Here is a 20998-nt window from a genome sequence, read left to right as displayed (position 1 = left end):
ACGTGCTTAATGAACTAGGACAATTTGCTTGTTTGAAATAACTCTCAGCTTCCATGAAATAGACATGACAATGCAAACTTTGGTGAATATTAAATGAGATAAATATGTCAAGTGCTCAATATCATGCCTGGAACATAGTAGCTGTCTCTCAATAACCAATACCTGTTCACTAGTATTATTGTTAGTAGTAATTATTATTTTTTTAAGTTTATATATTTATTTTGTGAGAGAGGTAGAGAGGGGCAGAGAGAGAGGGAGAAAATCCCAAGCAGGCTGTGTGCTATCAGCACAGAGTCTGATGTGGGCTCTATCCCACAAACCCGTGAGATCATGGCTTGAGCTAAAACCAAGAGTTGGATTCTTAACCAACTGAGCCACCTAGGTGTCCCAATAGTAGTAATTATTATTAGTAATAGTAATGGTAGCAGTAAATTTAATACTCTTCATAGAATATAATGTTTAGACAGAATATTTTTGGTGGAATTAATACATTATAAAAGTTTAACTGATGTTGAATCTTCCTTTTTGACATCATGATTGCAAAGTGCTTATTTTGCTCCTTTGAGGATGTCTCTTCTGAGATGGACTCATTTATTTTCACCAGGTGATCAACCCTACACTCATCAACTGCTAGCCTTGGCGTCACGCCTGCGGGAGAGTGCTGAACTCTTCCAGTCAGATGAGATGCGTCCTGCTAATGATCCCAAGGAGAGAATTCCAATCCGTGTCCGAATGCTGAATGACATACTCCAAGACATGGAGAAAAGCTTCCTGGTAGAGCAAGTGCCACCAGGTTTTTATAGGTAAGATATGTGTTTATCATCTATATGTTTATGCCCCTCAATTAAATTTTTGTTTAACTTTCAGAACATGTACCTTCTGTGAACTGACACTATTTTTTAATGTAGTTATTATATGTAGTTATATGAGTAATTATCATATGTGCAATTTCAGGACCATTCTCCCCCAAATAACGTTTCGACTGTATGAGCATAGAATAAAGGAGATTGGTTCAGCAGTATCACATAGAAAATGACTAAGAATTTTTTTGACATTAAGCTCAGTATGAGTCAGATATGATATGGCTATTATAAAACCAAATGGAATTATAGGTTGTGTTGGGAAAAATAAATGTTTTGAATGAATCAGAAGATAAGCCTGTAGTATTCTTCCTAGTAAGACCATATCTTGAGTATTGTGTTTAATTTTAGAAGCTACCTGTTAAGAGAAAGATATATAAGTTTAATATTCAGGGAAGAGTGGGATTCAGATGGATCTTGAAACAGCCAGGGGACCAGAGATATTGGTTAGAGGTCACAATAGAATGATTCCTAGAAACATTTTAACAATTTTAGTGAATATTTTAATAAACAAATTTTGATATGGAAGGGTGATTCAATTTTGGCTTTTAGAGGGAAAATGGAGTTTTCCAGTGCAGAGCCTGACCTGGAACTCAAACCCACAAACTGTGAGATCATGACCGAAGCCAAAATCAAGAAGTCAGATGCTTAACTGAGCCACCCAGGCACCCCTACACACTTAATTAAGTTTTTGACTTTTCTACAAGACATAAAATATAAATACACACACCTTTCTGTGTAATAGATGCATATATGATGTGTGTATGTCTATAACAATTTAATATGTGTGTGTGTGTGTGTGTGTGTGTGTATGTGTTTATGTGAGTATGTGAGAAAAGGCAAGAAACAAAGAAGTGTTGGAGGAATAGTGAGGCAGAAAAAATATTTGGCCCAGAACACTCATTAATAAAAGACTTCAAATTTATACTTTTGCACTATATCAATTTATGTTTGTGTGTGTGTGTTTGTATATGTATATAACTGTACACACACACACACATTATACACACACACACACACACACATATATATATATATATAATATACAAATAAATATAAATTAAAAATACCCTGGACTATACATATTCTACATGACCAAAGGACATAACTAAGACTAGAGAACTGAAACATAGGAGTACAAATCTTAATTACATATAAGAAAGAAATTTCTGAAAAGTAGTGTTCTTAAAACACTAAATGCGATGCTTTTATAGGGTAGTGAAATCCCTATCACTGCAGGTATTAAAGCATAGGCTAGGTAACTTTAAGAACATGAGTATTTCGACTATACAAGATTTAAGGTGCCCTTTACTACCAAAATTCTGTGATCTGACAAACACTTGATCTCTCTGCATCTCAATTTCTACATCTATAAAATGAGATAGTGGAATGAGACCTGTTTAAAATAAGAAACCTTTCCTACTTCTGATATTTGGTGATTTCCCTTCATGATTTTAAACTTAAATTCTCATTTAAAATCCTTATATCATTTCTGCTAACATTATGATTGTGTATTCTAAGACTGTGGACAATGTTAATTTATTACAATGAATATTTGTAAGCACCAGAGACATAGCAGTTGCCTGAGGTTAATAACACTGGCTCTGATGAGGTTACATTCCCGAGGTAGGGATAGGGAAACAGAATGAACAAGGTAACTAAATAAAATATAGCTTATGGTAGATATAATAACTGCTAAAGAAACAATTAAACCACATTATTAAATTCAGCATTATTAAAAAGTCTTAATCAGAATAGGCACATTGTATTTTTAGAATATACAAATTTCCCTCAGTTTAAATTTATGAAAAATTCAGAAATTAATAAAAATCCTACATTAAGAATATAGTTTTATATATTATGATATAGTAGACTCTTTCACTATTTGCCTTTCTTGGCACTTGCACTCAATATTGAAGACCCCTATGGTCTGGGATATCTTTCCAGAGAACTTTGTATTACCCCTTAAATAATAAAAATGATTAAGAAAGTGATTAAGATAGTGATATTATAGCATACCTGTATCCCAGTGTGCAAGCCTCAAAATGTTGATTATGTTCATGTTCTAACTCATGTAAGAAACTTTAGACTTGAAAGCTTGTGGTTCAGTATTTTGGCATTATTTTAAACTATTACTGCAATTATTAAAGAAATACATGTATGCCATAATTCCCTTTGGCTCCATTGATCCATTAATATGCCAACAACAAACGGATTACAATAGATAGATGCAAATAGATATCCTTGATTTGAGTTATCTGACTTACCTTTATCCAAAGATGTCATGCATTTTTACTTCATTTCTGAAATATATAACATCATCCTACTTCATGTTTTCTCTTGGTAGAGAATTCACATTTCTAAATATTCTTGAAGGAAAAATTTTAAAATTACAACAAAATTTCTACTCTCAATCCTTGTAAGCTGTTCCTTTATGGGCAAGAAAATGTTCAAAGTAAAAAAATCAGTGTGATAACATCATATGCAGTTTAAGAAAATGGAAAAATTGATTAAAATGATAGCCATATGGAGTAAAGATAAAATTGTCAATTACATTGTATAAAAGAACATTTGGTGAGCAGGGTTCATTTTGTCTAATGTTAAATAACCTTTAGAGATATTATTCACGGAAGAATCTCACTCTTAAACCTGATGGTGTTATGACAATCTCATCAAATATATAAGGAGGAAGTCAAAAGTAATTTGCTTTTTAAGAAAGTTGTTGACAGAAGTTCATTGTATAAAGCTAAATATTTCATTTGGAATTTGGATCATGTCCCAAAGGATACTGCCTCCACCAAAATATCGCTAAACACTGAAACGTTATTTTTGGAATATGTGAAGCAATTTTCTCCATAGTTTGGTATCAAAAGATTCAGAGATTTTGAAATCCTACAATGTTGCATGTAAAACTTGTTGTTTTTCTCATAAATAAACGCTCATTGAACATTTCTCTATGCAAGCATACTGCTAGAAGCTGGCAATGTAAGATCCTTACCTTTAAGGAGTTTGAGTCAAGAGGTAAACTATCTACATCATAAATCAAAAAATTGGAGCCTACTTATGCAAATTTCCCAATGAATACTACAGGCAAGAAGTGCTGTTAGGGTTCAGTGAAGAGAGAAATTATCTTGTGGTGGACAAGAAAGACTTTTTAGGGGAAGATGGAAATTTATCTGGGCTTTAAGGGAATTGTAGGATGCCCATTAAATTAGGGAGGGCTATAGACTGAATGTTTTTGTTCCCCCAAAATTTATATGTTGAAGCCTGATCCTCAGTGGGATGATATTCAGTGGTGGGACCTTTGGCAGGTGACTAAGTCATGAGGGATTAGTGCCCTTATAAAAGACTCCACAGAGCTCCCTTGCCATTTTCTGCCTTGTGAGAACAGAATATCTGTGGACCTGGAAGTGGACCCTCACCAGATGCCACAACTGTCGGGACTTTGATCTTATACCTCCCATCCTCCAGAACTGTAAGAAATAATTTTGTGTTGTTTATAAGCCACCTAGTATGTAACATTCTGTTATAGCAGCCCAAACTGACTAAGAAAGGGGGAGTTTCTAGGAGAGGGTGGTGTGAAGAAAGACACAAAGGAGAGGCTGTGCATTGTGTACTGGGGAGTAGAGAACAAGAAGTGGGATAGTTTCAATGGCTATTAGGATCATAATTATGGAGAGGTATTAAGGAATCAACTTGTGGAGTACTTTGAATTTTCTGTTGAGAGGTTCGAATTTTATTTTTTACACAAAAATGGCCATGAAGAAATCTGCATCATTAGGAAGATTTCTCTGGTGCTCCAGATAAGGTGCCCTGGAGCTGGAAGAGAACAGAAACCTTCAGGAAGATTCTGGGTGTAAGAACAGCATGGTGTGATGAGAACCCGATTTGGCATATCGCTATCAAGAATGAAGAGCAAAGGAGTGATTTAGGAGATGGTGTTAAAGGAAGAATTAATAGGGCACCTGGGTGGCTCAGTGGGTTGAGCGTCTGACTTCGGCTTGGGTCATGATCTCACAGTCCGTGGGTTCAAGCCCCGCGTCAGGCTCTGTGCTGACAGCTCAGAGCCTGGAGCCTGCTTCCAACTCTGTGTCTCCCTCTCTCTGACCCTCCCCCGTTCATGCTGTCTCTCTCTGTCTCAAAAATAAATTAACATTAAAAAAAATTTTTTAATTAAAAAAATAAAAATAAAGGAAGAATTAATGAATTTAGGGACTGAGTGGCTTTGAGAATCTTACTTCACGTTGTTGTTTAGGATTCCCCTGGGCCTAGCCAGATGAAGCATGAATGAGCGGTGTCCATGTCTCCTCTCCATCCGTGTCTCCAGCCAGTTAGTTCAGATGCTCAGTATCTGAGGTCTTAGGGCAATTATATGATCATTGGTTGATAATCATAATTTCAAAAGCCCCTGTGAGCTCTAAGAATCTGATTCAATGGATACTCACATTATTAAGCCTCACCTCTGTAATCAAGGCGAATTCTTCTAATGTTGAGGGAGGGAAGCAGGAAACAATACAGTGATAGACTGCGATGGCTAAATGAAAAGCTGCAAAGTGCCCCAGAGATTTGGAGCTTCGTAGGCAGTGGGGAGCAGATGAAACAATATATATGATCAGGGACCATGTAAGTGAAAGTATATTACAAACCACAAAGCATCTCAAAAATCTACTATCAAAATCCCACAATGTAAAATTTGACTCATTGCCCCTAAATAGGGAAAGCGTTATGCATTTCCTTAAAAATTCTGAATCTTTCATCTCTCCTCTTCCTTTACTATGACTTCCTTTACTGCTCCACTACTCCTGGGAACTGGCATTGTCTGGAGATGGGAGTTAGTGGCATCTGTTTGGTTGTTGGATTCTTTTTAACTCCCTGTAGTTACTATTCTCCAAAGGCAGAGTAAGTAGTCTGACCCAGTGAAGCAATTCATTCTCTAATACAATATATCTCCCCACCCCCACCCCCCAAAAATGATAGTCCTTTTTAGAACAGTTTTAGATTTAGAGAAAAACTGAGCAGAAAGTACAGTTTTCATACACTTCTCACACACACACGCACACCCACCCACACACACACAGTTCCCTTCTCACCCACAAGGTACAGTTTTCCTTATAATTAATATCTTGCTCTCATGTGGTACGTTTGTTGCATTAGTACTAACTAAAGTTCATAGTCTATGTTAGGGTTTACTCTTTGTATTTTAATTTTTATGGGTTTTGATCAAGTGTATAATGATGTGTTTCCACATTATTGTATCATACAGAATCATTACTACCCTAAAAATACATGTTCTACCTGTTTATCTCTCACTCCCTCCTCCCCGAGCCTCTGGCAACCACTGGTCTTTTTCATGTCTCCACAGTTTTGCCTCTTCCAGAATGTCCTTATTGTTGATCATACAGTATGTAACCTTTTCAGGTTAGCTTTTTCACTTAACAATATGAATTTGACTCTTTTCCATATTAATTTATTTTTTATCACTGGATAATGTTTCATTGTATGGATACACCACAGTTTGCTTATCTATTCACCTGTTGAAGGTCACTTGGTTTCTTTCAAATTTTGGCAATTATGAATAAAGCTGCTATATGTATTCATGTGCAGATTTTGTGTGAATGTACGCTTTCAACTCATTTTGGTAAATACCAAGGAGCAGAATTGCTAGGTCATATGGTAAGCTTATGTTTAGCTTTATAACAATTTGCCAAACTGTTTTCCAAAGTGAGTGTACCATTTTGCCTTCCCCTTAGCAATGAATGTGATTTTGGTTGCTCCACCAGCATTTGTTGTCAGTATTGTGGTTTTTAGCCATTCTAATAGATGAGTATTGGTATCTCATTGTTTTCATTGCAATTTTCTATGGACATATGACCTCGAGCATTTTTTCATATGCTTATTTTCCATCTGTGTATCTTCTTTGGTAAAGTGCCTTATCAAATCTTTTGCCTACCTTTTAAGTTATTTGTCTTCTTATTGTTGAGTTTTAAGAGTTCTTTTTATATTTTGGATACAAGTCCTTGATCAGATATGTATATTGCAGTATATCCCCCCAGATTGTGGCCTGTCTTCTTATTCTTTTATCAGCCTCTCCTGTGAAGCAGAAGTTTTAATTTTAATGAAATCTAATTTATCAATTTTTCTTTCATGGATTGTGCTTTTGGTGTTGTATCTAAAAATGCGTCATCAGACCCAAGGTCATCCAGATTTTCTCCTATGTTGTCTTCTAAGAGTTTCGTAGTTTTACATTTTATGGAAGATCATGATCAATTTTGAGTTAGTTTTTGTGAAGAGTGCAGGGTCTATACCCAGATATGTTATTTTTGCATGTGGAGGTCCAGTAGTTCCAGCACAATTTGTTGAAAAGTCTATCCTTTCTCCATTGAATTGCCTTTCCTCTTTTGCCATACAATATACTTTAATACTGCCTTTTACTATCAGCAGCTCACTTTTCACAGAATAGCTTTCAGAACTAAGAACACCACACAACAATGATATTGTTTGGAATTTATAAAAAAAATAGTATTTATAAAAGTAGGAAGGGCTTTGAATAGGAAAATTTGTTTTAGGAAGTCTCAAGGTCAGTTTCTCAACAAAAATAGAAAGCCTCAAAGGACTATTAATATTGGGATAAATTTAGATAAAATACTAGGATTAAATTAGATGAAATGAAAATAAAATGTGAGAAGATAATTTGCAAAATATACAATGTTATACAAATATTATAACTTTTATAACATTCTGCTGGTTTTTCTTCCCATTTTGATAGTGTTCTGGATTCCAAAACGTCTTCCTCCTATCTCTCTTAACCAAAGGATAAGTATTTAAAAATTCAGTAACACATGTTCTCTTTCCCCAGGGACACTACAGTGAAAAGATTTCTTTCATTTTTAATTTTTATTGTATAGTCCTTTCCCTTAAACATTTGCTAAAAGCTTGCATATTGAGGGATTGTAAGATCCCGCAGAAAATAAAAATCTTGGGAGGGGATGGAATTAAACATACAGTTTTTGAAAAGAGTGAATATGGTATTTGAATAGTGTTAGCTTCCAAAATAAATGTGGACACACTCTAAATGACAAACCTTTTCCAGTAGGAAAGCCTTCTTTCAAGCCACAGTCTTTATGTGTTCAGGAACCACTATTATAGGCATAAGTCTTTTGGGGGCAGATGCTCCCTTTCCAGTATTGAAATTTGAACCATTTTTTTAGATTTGGCACCAGCTATTTCATGCTTGAAATTTAATATCTTATAGAATATGCATTCTTTCTCACTTACTTTAATTTTTTTAATGTTTATTTATTTTTGAGACAGAGACAAACAGAGCATGAGTGGGAGAGGGGCAGAGAGAGAGGGAGACACAGAATCGGAAGCAAGCTCTGGGCTCTCAGCTGTCAGCACAGAGCCTGACGCAGGTCTCGAACCCACCAACTGTGAGATCATGACCTGAGCTGAAGTCAGACGCTTAACCAACTGAGCCACCCAGGCACCCCTCTCACTTATTTTAGAAAATCTTCCCCAGATATTGGCCTTGTCACAAATTTTTGGAATCCTTAAAGGGCATTACTTCTTAAGGCTGCCATTCTGCCCCTATACCTCCTTTCTTCACTTGCCCCTGTACCAGGCTGAAGAGTCTTCAAAATAGGAAAGCACTAACTAGTGCTGCCTCCTTTATTTTAAGTGACTGTACAAAGCTGCATGGACATAGGAAGTTCTTTGATTTTAAACTTTTAGTGTACCAATAGAAAACCATGGGATGTTAAAATTGCTCTCAGCAAAAATATGATTGGCAAAGGTTTTCTATTAATAGGCAACTGCAATGTATAGATGTGAAATATATTAGCATGACCTCCCATTCATATCCTGGAATAGGTTATCTGGATAAAATCCCGTGTTTAGCCTCTACATATTTAAAGAGTCAGCAGTTAAACAGTGAAAGCTAATAAGGGTTTCCCTCCTTCCCCATTATAAGATATGCATACATACATATAGATGGACAGACATGTGCATTGCTGTACTGTTAACTGTGGTTTTATGGGATTATAGGGTGATTTTTTTTTTAATTTTTAAAAATGTTTTTATTTATTTTTGAGACAGAGAGAGACAGAGCATGAACGGGGGAGGGGCAGAGAGAGAGGGAGACACAGAATCGGAAGCAGGCTCCGAGGCTCTGAGCTGTCAGCCCAGAGCCCGACCTGGGGCTCGAACTCACCAACCGCGAGATCGTGACCTGAGCTGAAGTCGGACGCTTAACCGAGCCACCCAGGCGCCCCCACCCATTGCATTTGTATTGCAGTGGTTTTGATTTGAGGGTGTGGGGAACTGAGAAAGAAACAAGTATGAGCCAATGTTTAATGCTGGCGGCTTTGCAGAAACGGAGCTCTAGGAAAGTGAACATCCTCAAGCACCATCATTCAAAATAAAGGCTAATTATTATACTTAAAACAAAACTACTGGTTATACTGTAATATTGTCTCATTGTTCTTTCTAAATGTGTGGTATTTCAGCTATATCATGGTTAAGTAGCCTGTTGGGTGCTATGTAAGCACCTACATTTATAATATTATTTCTTTGGGAAGATACACATTAGTTCCAAACAATGGCCTTAATCAGGAGTTTGGCGAACACTACCTATTTGTAAGCTGAGAGATAGTGTGTGTATGTGCTTGTACATGTGTGTGGCTTTGTGTCCTTATTTAAAACTTTTTTTTAATTTTCTTTAATGTGTATTTATTTTTGAGAGAGACACAGAGTGTGAGTGGGGGAGGGGGAGACAGAGAGAGGGAGACACAGAATCCAAAGCAGGCTCCAGGCTCTGAGCTGTCAGCTCAGAGCCCAACACAGGGTTGGAACCCACAAACCATGAGATCACGGCCTGAGCTGAAGTCTGAGGCTTAACCGACTAAGCCACCCAGGTGCCCCTGGCTTTGTGTCTTTATAAAACCTGTAGGAGCAGGTACATAAAAAAGGAATTCCTTTTCAAGATAGTTGGAATGGCCTGGAAGAAGTTCAGAGGACAATTTCAAGCTAATCTAAGCCAAGACATTTTTTTGTTAGCATCCTTGAAAGCAGGAAAATAGCAGTGTAAATGTCAGGATGCTTCTGCCTTGAGCCGAGGATAAACAAAGCAAGCAATCCATTAAAAGTACTTTTCAAACACATAAGCTCCCACAACTTTGCTTTTGAAAGATGTTAGAACTAGTTTACACTTAGGCAAGCAATGATATTAGACAGAACTATTAAAAAACACACTTCCCAGATACCCTATGATCAGGTTTCCAGCTATGTATTCTGGACATGCATTTGATTTTAAGAATTTTAAGAGATTGAAGTCCAACCCTCCCCCTGCCCCCCAACACATTTCATAATAAAGTGATTTCATTATACAGTTTTCATGGTGTTTTAATTAGAGTTAGCTATATATGTACTAATAGAACCTCATGTTCAGTGTTTGATTGGGATAATAACTACTTTGTTAGGGTTGTACTATTTCTTTTAGCAAGGTGTGGGTGGTCTGAATGGAGCTAAAATCCTACCATTGTTTCTCTTGTCATTAATTCTATCATCAATGCCTCTGATTTCTTTAGACTATGAAAAAATAACTAGTGATTAAGAATTACCATAATGCTTTTAAAATATTTTTAATAGCGGCCACTTGCACAAAAGAATCTATGTCTGAATAAAGAGTTTTATAATTCACACAATGTAAAATTTCCAAAAGAGGATTGAAGAATTGGCTGATGTACAAAATCTTTATAATGCTGATCATTATATACATTCTTTATTACTCTTTTATGAATAAACATATACATTAGCTTTATAATTATGTCCCCCTTACATATTTTTAAAATTTCTCCTTCTAAAAGGAACAAAAAAGTTTCCAAATTAAAGAGAAAATTAATATACTCCAATCCAAGCCCTTTTTTTTAATAGTTCATTTTGTTAATATTGAAACAAAGAACATATCCCACTTTGACAGATAATGTTCACTGCAATTTAATTAGACATTGAAACACTTGTTTAAAAATTTTCAATTGACAACATTCACTTTATCAGGCTAATTGGTCTGAAACTCAATCTGCTAGGATCAAAATAGAAATTCATGTGTGCACATTTTATAAAAATGTTTCTCAGGTTTGAGGTTTCTTTCTATGTAAGGGGAGAAAAAAATTACTGATGTCCTATTTGCAAAACAAGACACATTGCCAATCTGAGAGTGAGTGGTAGTTTTATAATGTATTTAATAATGTTATGAATAAGAATAATAACAATATTCCTCATAGAGGAAGATTTACTTTGTTTTTTTAATTTTTTTAAATGTTTATTTATTTTTGAGAAAGACAGAGACAGAATGTGAGTGGGGGAGGGGCAGAGAAGAGAGGAAGACACAGAATCTGAAGCAGGCTCCAGGCTCCAAGCTGTCAGCACAGAGCCCGATGCAGGGCTCGAACTCAAGAGCTGTGAGATTGTGACCCGAGCTGAAGTCAGTCGCTAAGCCAACTGAGCCACACAGGTGCCACCAAGAAAGGTTTACTTTGTACCAGCACTACGCTGTACATTTTTATGTATTACTATAACACTTCTAACAATATTGCAATATTGTTAGATATTGCCAATATCTATTATCCCTTGTATGCAAGTAAGAGAACTGAAATTTAGGAAAAGTTAATATGTAGCAGAAATGGGAATTGAAATGGAATTTGAATCGTTTCTTTAAAACCAACATTCTTTCTACTAGATATTGCTGCATATGTTGATCCAAATTATTCCTAATTTGCACAGAACCAATAAATTTGTTTATATTTTGATGCAAATATAGCCAGAAATTAAAAGACTCAGTTTTCATAAAGACTTGTTAAGTTTCATTTATTGTACATTTACAGTTATATCTCCTAGCCCTAGTGGTCACAAAAGTACATGTGTGAGGCACCAAGTCTATCCCTACTTCTGAAAAAAAAAAAGATATACCCTATTGTCTGAATCAATAACATTACCTTGTCCCAAAATATTGCCTACCCTTTCCTGTTTCCATAAATCTTGAGTGCAGTTAAAAGGAGAGGGACAATTGTCCACTAAATCTCATATATCATGGTGAGAAATGTTTTTATATACCTAACAGTACCATATAGAGAAGGAATCACTAGACTTGGAATTTAGGGATGTAGGCTTAAGACCTAAAAGCGTCACTGATCGGTTAATCCTAAAGTCACTGATCTTCCATGAGAGTCATTCTTTTAATCGGGTAAGTCAGAGAAGATAAACAGGAGATCTGTAAGGGAATGAAAATACTAGTTGAGTAAGTATTTATAAACTAATATGAATCAACTTCTGATTTTTTTAAAAAATAATTATTGAAATAATTATTTCTATGAGGGAAGAAAAATAGTAAAATTTAGGTTCTCTGTGAGACCATGTTAAATACTTTAGCACTTGTTCCCCTCTCCTTTTATCACTATATGTTTTATCTTTATTTTAGCTATGAGTGTAACACATTTTAGTGTTTCCGTGTCTCTAAATATCTTGTTGACTTAAATATGATCCAAAGAGAAGAGAAAGGATCATGCTCAGTATTTTCTTTGTACCCACTAAAGCATGTAATATTTTATTTTGCTACATAATGAAACTAAAGTACTTGATTGTGTTATAGACTATATGTTTAGTAGAGCAAATGCCAGAAATCATTGTATTTGCCAATATCTAGATTATTAGTAGCAATAACTTATTCTTAGAAAAATAGATCTTTATACCACACACACACACACACACACACACACACACACACGCAGCTATGGAGCAGGTACAACACATTGAGATGGCACACATAGAAAGGACAGAGAACTGATAAGACATGGTTCTGTAGAGCACACATTCATTCCCATACCCCACTCCAGTGTAATATTTTGTTCAAATTAAAACTTACAAGAGTTACTCCAGTTGAAGAGGAAAAGGGTACAAATGTTCCTCCTTCTCCGGTCGCCATAAGGGCCTTCATGATTTGCCAACCACCAACTTTGATTGCACTGTTTATTCAGTCTGCTTACTAAAGTCACAAAACTATAACATTTTCATCTCATGGATAACAAAAAACGTTGTGAATTTATAACCATACTGAAATGACATCAACTTGGAAATTTATAAGGACAATAGGATGAAATAGAATTAGGAATAGTTAGAGCTAACTATAATAAACAATTTAGTATGTAATGGATATAATCCTAATAAAAAATACAACAAATGCTCAAATTACATATGGTGGTTTTCTAGTATTTCCTTCAATCTATTCTAATCAGACAAGTTTTAATAAGAAGACTAGAAGGCAATCTAGCTATTCCAAGTAGGAATAGTTTCAATAGAAAGAATTAAAGGCTTAGATGTTCATTGGAAGTGTTGGAGCTGTAAAGGTCAAGGAAGCTTTCGCTAACATTCGTGGAATTAAGAACTACCAGAAGGGAAAGAAAACTTTCAGTGACAGTACCAGGTACCTGCAGCTCTCAAGCAAGCAATTTCCAGGAGCTCTCTGAGAAACCCCATGATTCTCCTTTCTGCCATCTGCCTGTCTATCTGCAAATTTTGCTTAAGAGTACAGTTTCACTTCTGCCTTCCAAATCCCGTATGATCATTAGGTTGTGTATCTTTTTCTGTGTTTTCATAACATTTGTTGACTACTTTTTCCAGAAAAACCAACTTGGTCTTCTATGCCGTATTCTAGGATCTTAGAGGAACTAGGATCTGCCTCGTGTTCCACTTGGTGCTGGTGGTGGAGGTGCAGGTATATCCCACACAGGCATTTATTGGAATTGTTTAATTTGTAATATGTTTCCTTGCCAAGAAGACATTAGGAACCCAAAGATATTTTCTAATCACGTCACATTGGACATTCTATATATTTGGTGTTTAACTCTAATCTTCACAACATACATCATAGTTGTGGGAGCTGGTAGTTTTACCTAGGGCTTTCTTGTTTCAAAACCCTTTCTCTTTTACTCTACCATACTGGCCAAGGGCATTTATGGAAGATTCCATTTTTTTCTTTCATGCTCTCTCTATAATTTTTCTGATCACTCATCCAGGTGAATATTTTCCCCATTTGCCAGTTAAGGACTCTGAAGTTCAGAAAAAATAAATTTTCCCCCAAAGTTGCCAGAGATGATAAATGACATAATTAGTAAGCAATAAATCTGGTTATGGCCATTCTGAGTTTTTTTTTTTAACTAAATTAATGACCACTTCTGTAGTAGCTTCACAGATAGGAGTAGAATAAAAGAAGGATACAGTTTAAGTTGAAGTGAATAAAATGATTCTATTTCAAACCAAGAAAGAGAAGCAGAAACAAAATATATTTTATCTCATAAAAAAAATGGTTAATCTTTTGCACTACTCAGACCTCAGCTGTATGGCTAATGCCTGTGGGTTGGGTGATGTGCTTTTCTTCCTGCATTTCGTAGAATTCTCATGTTAATTTCATTGACTTTCTTATCTGTGAATTAGAAATTGGTGCAATTTATTCAAAAAAACATATTTAGGTATAAACTACTAATGCCATTGTTACTGATTCTGTTTATTAACTCAGCAAAGCCTTAGTGCCTACCACATGCCAGAACTACTAAGAACACCATGCTCAAAAATGTAACTATCAATCCTACTCTTGGGGACCTTACCCTTTAGTGGGAAGAAACAGAATAAGCAGACAACAAACCAAATAAATATGTAATTACAATCTTTAAAAGTGTCTAGAAGTAAGGGAGAGAAAGAGAAAGAAAGGAAGAAAGGAAGAAAGAAAGAAAGAAAGAAAGAAAGAAAGAGAAGGAGGGAGGGAGGGAGGGAGGAAAAGGAAGGAAGGAAGATTTGTTGTTTCCTTCAGTAGCTAAGTGGATTGGAGGCAAGCAACTTGGTTGAGACTGAAGAAATAGACAAGGGCCTAGAGGCCAGGAAGAGGGGTTAAGATGTTATCTTCAGTGCATTTGAAATCTGATTTTAAGCACAGGATAACATAATTCTGTCTGATGGTTTGTCTATTTATCTATCCATTTATTTCCTATTTCTGTCAACTACGTGGCAACAGGATTATAGAGGTAATGGAAGAAATGGAGAGATTAAAAATGATGTGATATTTTAATGACCTAAGTGTATCAGTCATATTTCTCCAGAGAAATAGAACCCATAGGATGTATGTATGTATAGATAGATAGATAGATAGATAATAGATAGATAGATGATAGATTTTAAAGAATTGGTTCATGCAATTGTGGAGGTTGGTGAGTCCAAAATCCTTAGGACAAGCAGTCTGGAAACTCAGGGAAGAATTAATGTTGCAGTCTTAGTCTGACATTCGTAGGGCAGGCTGAAAATTCAGGAAGGACTTCTATATTACAGTCTTGAGGCAGAATTCCATTTTTGTTTTTCAGGAAATCTCAGTTTTTACTCTTAAGGATTTCAACTGATTGAATGAGGCCCACCGATGTTACCAGAATATTCTGATTTAATTTAGAGTTAACTGATTGTAAATGTTAATCACATCTACAAAATGCCTTCAGAGTAACATATAGATTGTGTTTGACCAAACAACTGGGCAGCATGGCCTAGACAAGTTGGCACATAAAATTAATCACTGAAGGTTCATATTGATGGAAGTAGAAACACAGAGAAGATGAATTTGTAACATTCTGGAGGTTGAGTCTACAGAACTTAGTAATAGATTAGATGTGAGGGTAAAGGATAGGGGAGAGATCAAGAATTACAGATTTCTCACATGAGCAGTGGATTTTAATAGCTGTCATGTGGACCAAATGCATTTCTTTGTTTTCTAATAGGGATTCTTCTGATTTCAGCTTAAATAATATGAGTGATAAGGTAAGATTAATTTTGGTAAGCACTTTAAATGGGAGTATTAGGAAGAAATTCTGTTTGTATCTGTCTGGTGATATTTGGCTAATCCTAATGTAGACTAAAATTTTACCTTGTCTTCTCTTTCTCATCCAGAAATAATTACATGCAAATAGTAATTGGCTCTTTATACCATAATGCAAAATAGGAGGAAACATGGCCAAATATTTTTGGAAGGAAGAGCCCTCAAATGTGCCAGTTAAATTGTCTCCAATTTTTTTTTTTATTGCTAATCATAGTAGGTCTCATTTTCTAATCAAAGCTTACATATGTTCCACTAGGGAGTTTGGAAGATATGCTAACTCAATCTAATTTTACAGAATATCATTAAAAGGCCAATAAAATGTAGCCTTGTCAGATACACAACTTTAGGTGGAAAGAAAGTAATAAAGGCACCAAATGTTGATTGCTCTCTCTGAAAGTTGTTGCAAATTCCCCATGTTCCCAATTCAATCCTTTTCTTAACTATTAGCTATGAAATTAAATAGACAGTTTGGAAAAAATAGAGAGTAGACATTTTCTAAAAGCTGATTGTAGTGTCATTTTTTTCTTTCTAAACTGGAATTATTAAACGAATGAATAGAAAATCATTCTGGACATTGGAAATTAAGAATTAAAAACATAGCAAAACATTTTTTTCTAGACTAATTTCTGAAGGTTGATGAATGAATACCTTTGATTCATTTTATTTCAGGAAATGTTTACTCTTCTATTTTATATATTTATCTCTGTTAAGTCCCAAATGAAAGACTTAATAATTCATAAAGTCAGATTTCTTCCAACTGTTAAATGATTAATTTTGCATACAATTTAGATTATATTTAGTCAAATTTCATTGCTCTCAGGCCACTAGTGATATTTTATATTTGTAAATTTAAAAAAATTTAATGTTTATTTTATTTTTGAGAGAGAGAGAGAGAGAGACAGCATAGGCAGGGGAGAGGCAGAGAGAAAAAAGTACAGAGGATCTGAAGCAGGTTCTAGCTGACAGTAGAGGAATCTGACACGGGGGGCTCGAACTGGCAAACCATGAGATCATGACTTGAGCCGAATTCAGGTGCTTAACTGACTGAGCCACCCAGGTGGCCCCTATATATATATTTTTTAAATACATGAAACTTCCTCTAAGTAAATTAAAAGTTTTATAGTTATCATTTTGTTTATTTATAAAATTGTATGAAGTATCTCTTATATATAAGGTGTAAACTAAGTTATTAAGAGTTTCCTCTGGCTGTCTTGACAAATTACCAGAAACAAGGCTTAAAACAGCAGAAATTTATGTTCTCACTGGTGTGGAGGCCAGATCAAAGTGTGAGTAGGGCCACTCTCTCTCCAGAGACTCTAAGGGAGAATGCATCCCTTGCCTCTTGCAGTTTCTGGTAGCTACCAGGATTCCCTTGCTTTTGGCCATATCACTCTAATCTCCACCTCAGTTTCCATAATTGCCTTCTTTCCTTCTTGGTGTATCGATGTAATATCTCTCCATCTCTCTTTTATAAGGACATCTGTGATTGGATTTAGGGCCCATCCAGATAATGCAGGATGATCTCCTTACATCAAGGTCCTTAAGGTAATCACCCCTGCAAAGACACTTTTTCCAAATAAGGTAACATTTATACAGGTCCCAGGGATTACCATGTGGGTATATCTTTGGGGCCACCATTCGGCCTGTTACACAAGATAATGTAAGGGATATGAGTGTGCATTAGACACACAATAGCTTTGTTTCCATACATGTGCCAGTTTTAAGTTTTAGACTTTCCGTTTCAACCCCACCCTGTATACAATGCTGTGAATCTGAAGCTGGGTCTTTATAAACCTCATCTCTGCTTGCCCAGTTGACTCTCCTCTGTGGACCCTAATGGGAGGCACTAAGGGAAAATGGGAACCTGGAAGAGGAAGAGCTGCTTCTTCCTGTTTGCATTTTGTTCTTCTTTCTAGTTCCTTCTCATGTCGTGGCCACTCTAGCTCACTTGAGTAGCAGCAGTTAACTCTCATTTGCACTTTTTCCAACATTAACTAAGCCAATCTCATGATCCTCATCAGTGATACCAGCACCAACTGACTAGTCTCCCTTCCTCATATGCCTGGATCCACTTTCACAGGGTCCCATCCCTGAGCTCAAAGACATCAATAATAGCTGAGCAGTGACCCCTGTTTCAACTTTGTAGGATACTTCCTTTGAGCCTCTAAGATTTAATAATTCCAATCTTTCCATATCCCTAGGGATAGTGCCCTCTTCTTGCTGTTGTAACCTCTGTGATAGAGTAGTATTTCCTCTATCCTTATAATCTAATACAGATGCAAAATCTCTTTAAAAATAACTGTCAAATAAGGTTAAAAATAATGTATCCCAAGAAAGAAACAGAGTTGCAGTTATTCAGAGGCATGAGAGATTTTGTTTTTTGTTTTCTTCAGCTGGGTAGCATCTAGGCAGGCATCACGCAGAGGTAGTAATTCAATAGGATCTTACAAATTAGTATACTGCTCTGTTAGAGATGGGAATAGAAGTGTGAAAGGGCATTTCTCCAGAAAAATTTTCTTTTTTTTTAAAGTTTATTTATTTATTTTGAGAGAGAGAGAGAGAGAGAGAGGAGGGGCAGAGAGAGGGAAAGAAAAAGAATCCTACAAACTGTGAGATCATGATGTGAGCCAAAAGCTAGAGTCAGACACTTAACTAACTGAGACACCCAGGTGCCCATCCAGAAAAATTTTCTAAAAGGTGTCAGTTTGTTTCTCAAAATAGATGTGGGTAATAGTATGCAGCATTTTCTTGCTCAGTGAAAGTCATGGCCGTTTTGCATTCTTTTGTAATATAACAAAGCCCTCAAAGACTGTTTAGTCATTTGCCCCAATGGCCAAATAACTATAGATGATCTGCTGCATGTTAGAAAAATGAATGAATAGTTCAGTGTTTTCGAGGTTTCTTTTGTGTATCACTGCACTTATTAGTGACTTCTAATTGATGTCATTGTGTCAAGCAGCTGGAACCTGCTGGTGACTGCCTCAGTTACTCAGTATTACTTCACCTCCCTTCATATGCAGTCTTGGGGCTTTGTGACTGTTTTTTATTCATCCAGATGCTATTATAGCTTATTTTAGCTTGAATGCTATGTTTTAGAAGCATGATCGCAGAGAAAGTAACAATATTACTATACATAAATAATCATCTCTAGCTGAGCTTCCCCGTTCTCATACAGGATACTTTTTTACTTTTCATGTAGTTCAAGGGTATCATTTTACAGTGATAATCAGAAAAAGTTTGCCAAGAGACTTTCGAGACCTAAATATTGTAGACTTACTAGGCCGATATCTAAGTTTCTCTGAAATGAACCTGCATTATGAGATCATAAATAATACAACTGAGGATAAACATTAGCTACTTGACACTGACTGAAAAGTGATGTGTTAACATAAGCGAATTCTGTCTTAAGGTTGACTGGATTTGAGGCTGTGAGGCCAACTATATATCTCCCTTTCCCCCTGGTAACATATGTGGTTTATTGTGTCCACATAGTCTCTCTGCAGAGATTGTAAATTATATTATTTATGGACTCGTGATGATCAAAACACAGTTGGAGCTTGAAGGTCAAGGCAGAAAATTGCATCCTAAATTCCTATTTATCGATGATGTATGGTGCACATTGCAGCACACTTTGTGCTGCTACAATTAAAGGTCTGTCAACATCTCTAACATATACCTTTACTTCAGGTTTGGATAATGTGGTCATTTATCCTTCCTCTTTCTTAAATGATGTGATGGGAGCTCTCAGCTGTGGGAGGACAACTTTAAATTCTTCTCATTAGATTATAAGACATTTATTTGTTTTTTATTTTTTATTTTTTGCTTTTTGTTTTTAGTTATTAAAATGCTAAATAAAAGTTAAGATGAGCTAGCTTCAAGCAGTCTTATAACTCAAAAAAACACCTATGTACAGACCACATGTTTTTTACCCCAAATGCTTGACTTACATGAATGTTATGAAACAACCTGTTATTTCAGATTTCAGGTTGTAACATATTCATTTTAAATGAAAGCTTTAAGAATATTTTTTTAATAATCACTTTTTAACATGTCTGGCTTTCTACTCTCTTATCCAATATTTATATAAAGCCTAACAATACAATAAAGTAGAAATAAGTTTGACTCATTTGTTCACAGGAACCAAACATATCATGAATAAAGTTTTAAAAATTCAAATAATTAGCTCTTCCGTGTAAAAATTAGTTTGCAATTATGTAATCCGAACCTCTAGATCTATGCTGTTCAGTATGGTTATCACTAGCAGCGTGTGACTACTAATAACTTAGAATATAGTTAGTCCAAGTTGAGATATTAGAAGTATAAAATGATTTTATGATTTACTACAAAAAAAGAATGAATTAAAAAGTATTACATTAATAATTTTTATGTGGTTTCATGTTGAAGCGATAGTGCTACGTTAAGTGAATATAATAAAATTAATTCACTTGTTTTTCTTTACTTAGTTTAATAGAGCTAAATTAAATTTACATATTATAGTTCTATAGGGAAATGTTTCAATAGATGTTCGCCAGGATCCCACATCTTTTTTTGTAGATGAAACACCCAATTCATTTAATTGACTCACAGTAGTAGATAGTCTGATAAAACATCCATAGACTAGTACCCCACTTTTTTAAAAGAAATTCTCCCACCACCACCCCCAACCATGATTGTGATACTGTTGGTGGTATTTATGATGGCGGATGACAAATATAGAATAAGGAAATTTTAAAAAGAAAATTTAAATATTGGAGACCATATGAGTAAATGGCAAAACAAAAATCAGAAAATTTCAAAACATTTTATTTGAACATAAATTTATTCATCTATAATGCTAAATAAGAGAATTAAAGAATATCCTGTGTATCCTTGAACAGTATAAATATATTCTGGGTGAAATTACTTGTAATAATATTAATATTTAGAATATTACTCAAAATTCACCTTGTAGCTACTTAACTTTGGAAACTGTCATCTGATTTCTCTAGTCTCACCTAAAATAAACTGGCTGTTGGCTTTATTCATTAATTCATTAATTCATTTATGTGCCTAGTTTGATCTGGGCATGTCCTTGGAACTAGATGATCCAAAGATAAAATATTTTCTCTTTCCACCCTCTTTGGAAGGTTCTTTTACATTCTTCTGCTACTTTTCAACATCTGTTAGCCTGAACTCATCCAAATCTGTACTTGTAAATGAAATTGCTTTGGCTATCCCATCAGAAAGAACCACA

General features: G+C 35.4%; 1 protein-coding gene across 3 annotated transcripts in view; it reads left to right on the top strand.

The window, feature by feature from the left end:
- The window catches only part of NAALADL2 (N-acetylated alpha-linked acidic dipeptidase like 2), a 1353396-nt gene that overhangs the window by 1299074 nt on the left and 33324 nt on the right, over positions 1 to 20998 (top strand). For all 3 annotated transcript variants that reach the window (XM_043594881.1, XM_043594879.1, XM_043594880.1), the window contains one exon: positions 605 to 803. In XM_043594881.1, coding sequence (XP_043450816.1) covers positions 605 to 803 — 199 coding nt within the window. The remainder of the gene's footprint in view (positions 1 to 604; positions 804 to 20998) is intronic.

The sequence above is a fragment of the Prionailurus bengalensis genome, chromosome C2 (assembly GCF_016509475.1).
Source record: "Prionailurus bengalensis isolate Pbe53 chromosome C2, Fcat_Pben_1.1_paternal_pri, whole genome shotgun sequence".
Taxonomy (NCBI): domain Eukaryota; kingdom Metazoa; phylum Chordata; class Mammalia; order Carnivora; family Felidae; genus Prionailurus; species Prionailurus bengalensis.
This window is presented reverse-complemented; position numbering and strand designations above follow the sequence as displayed.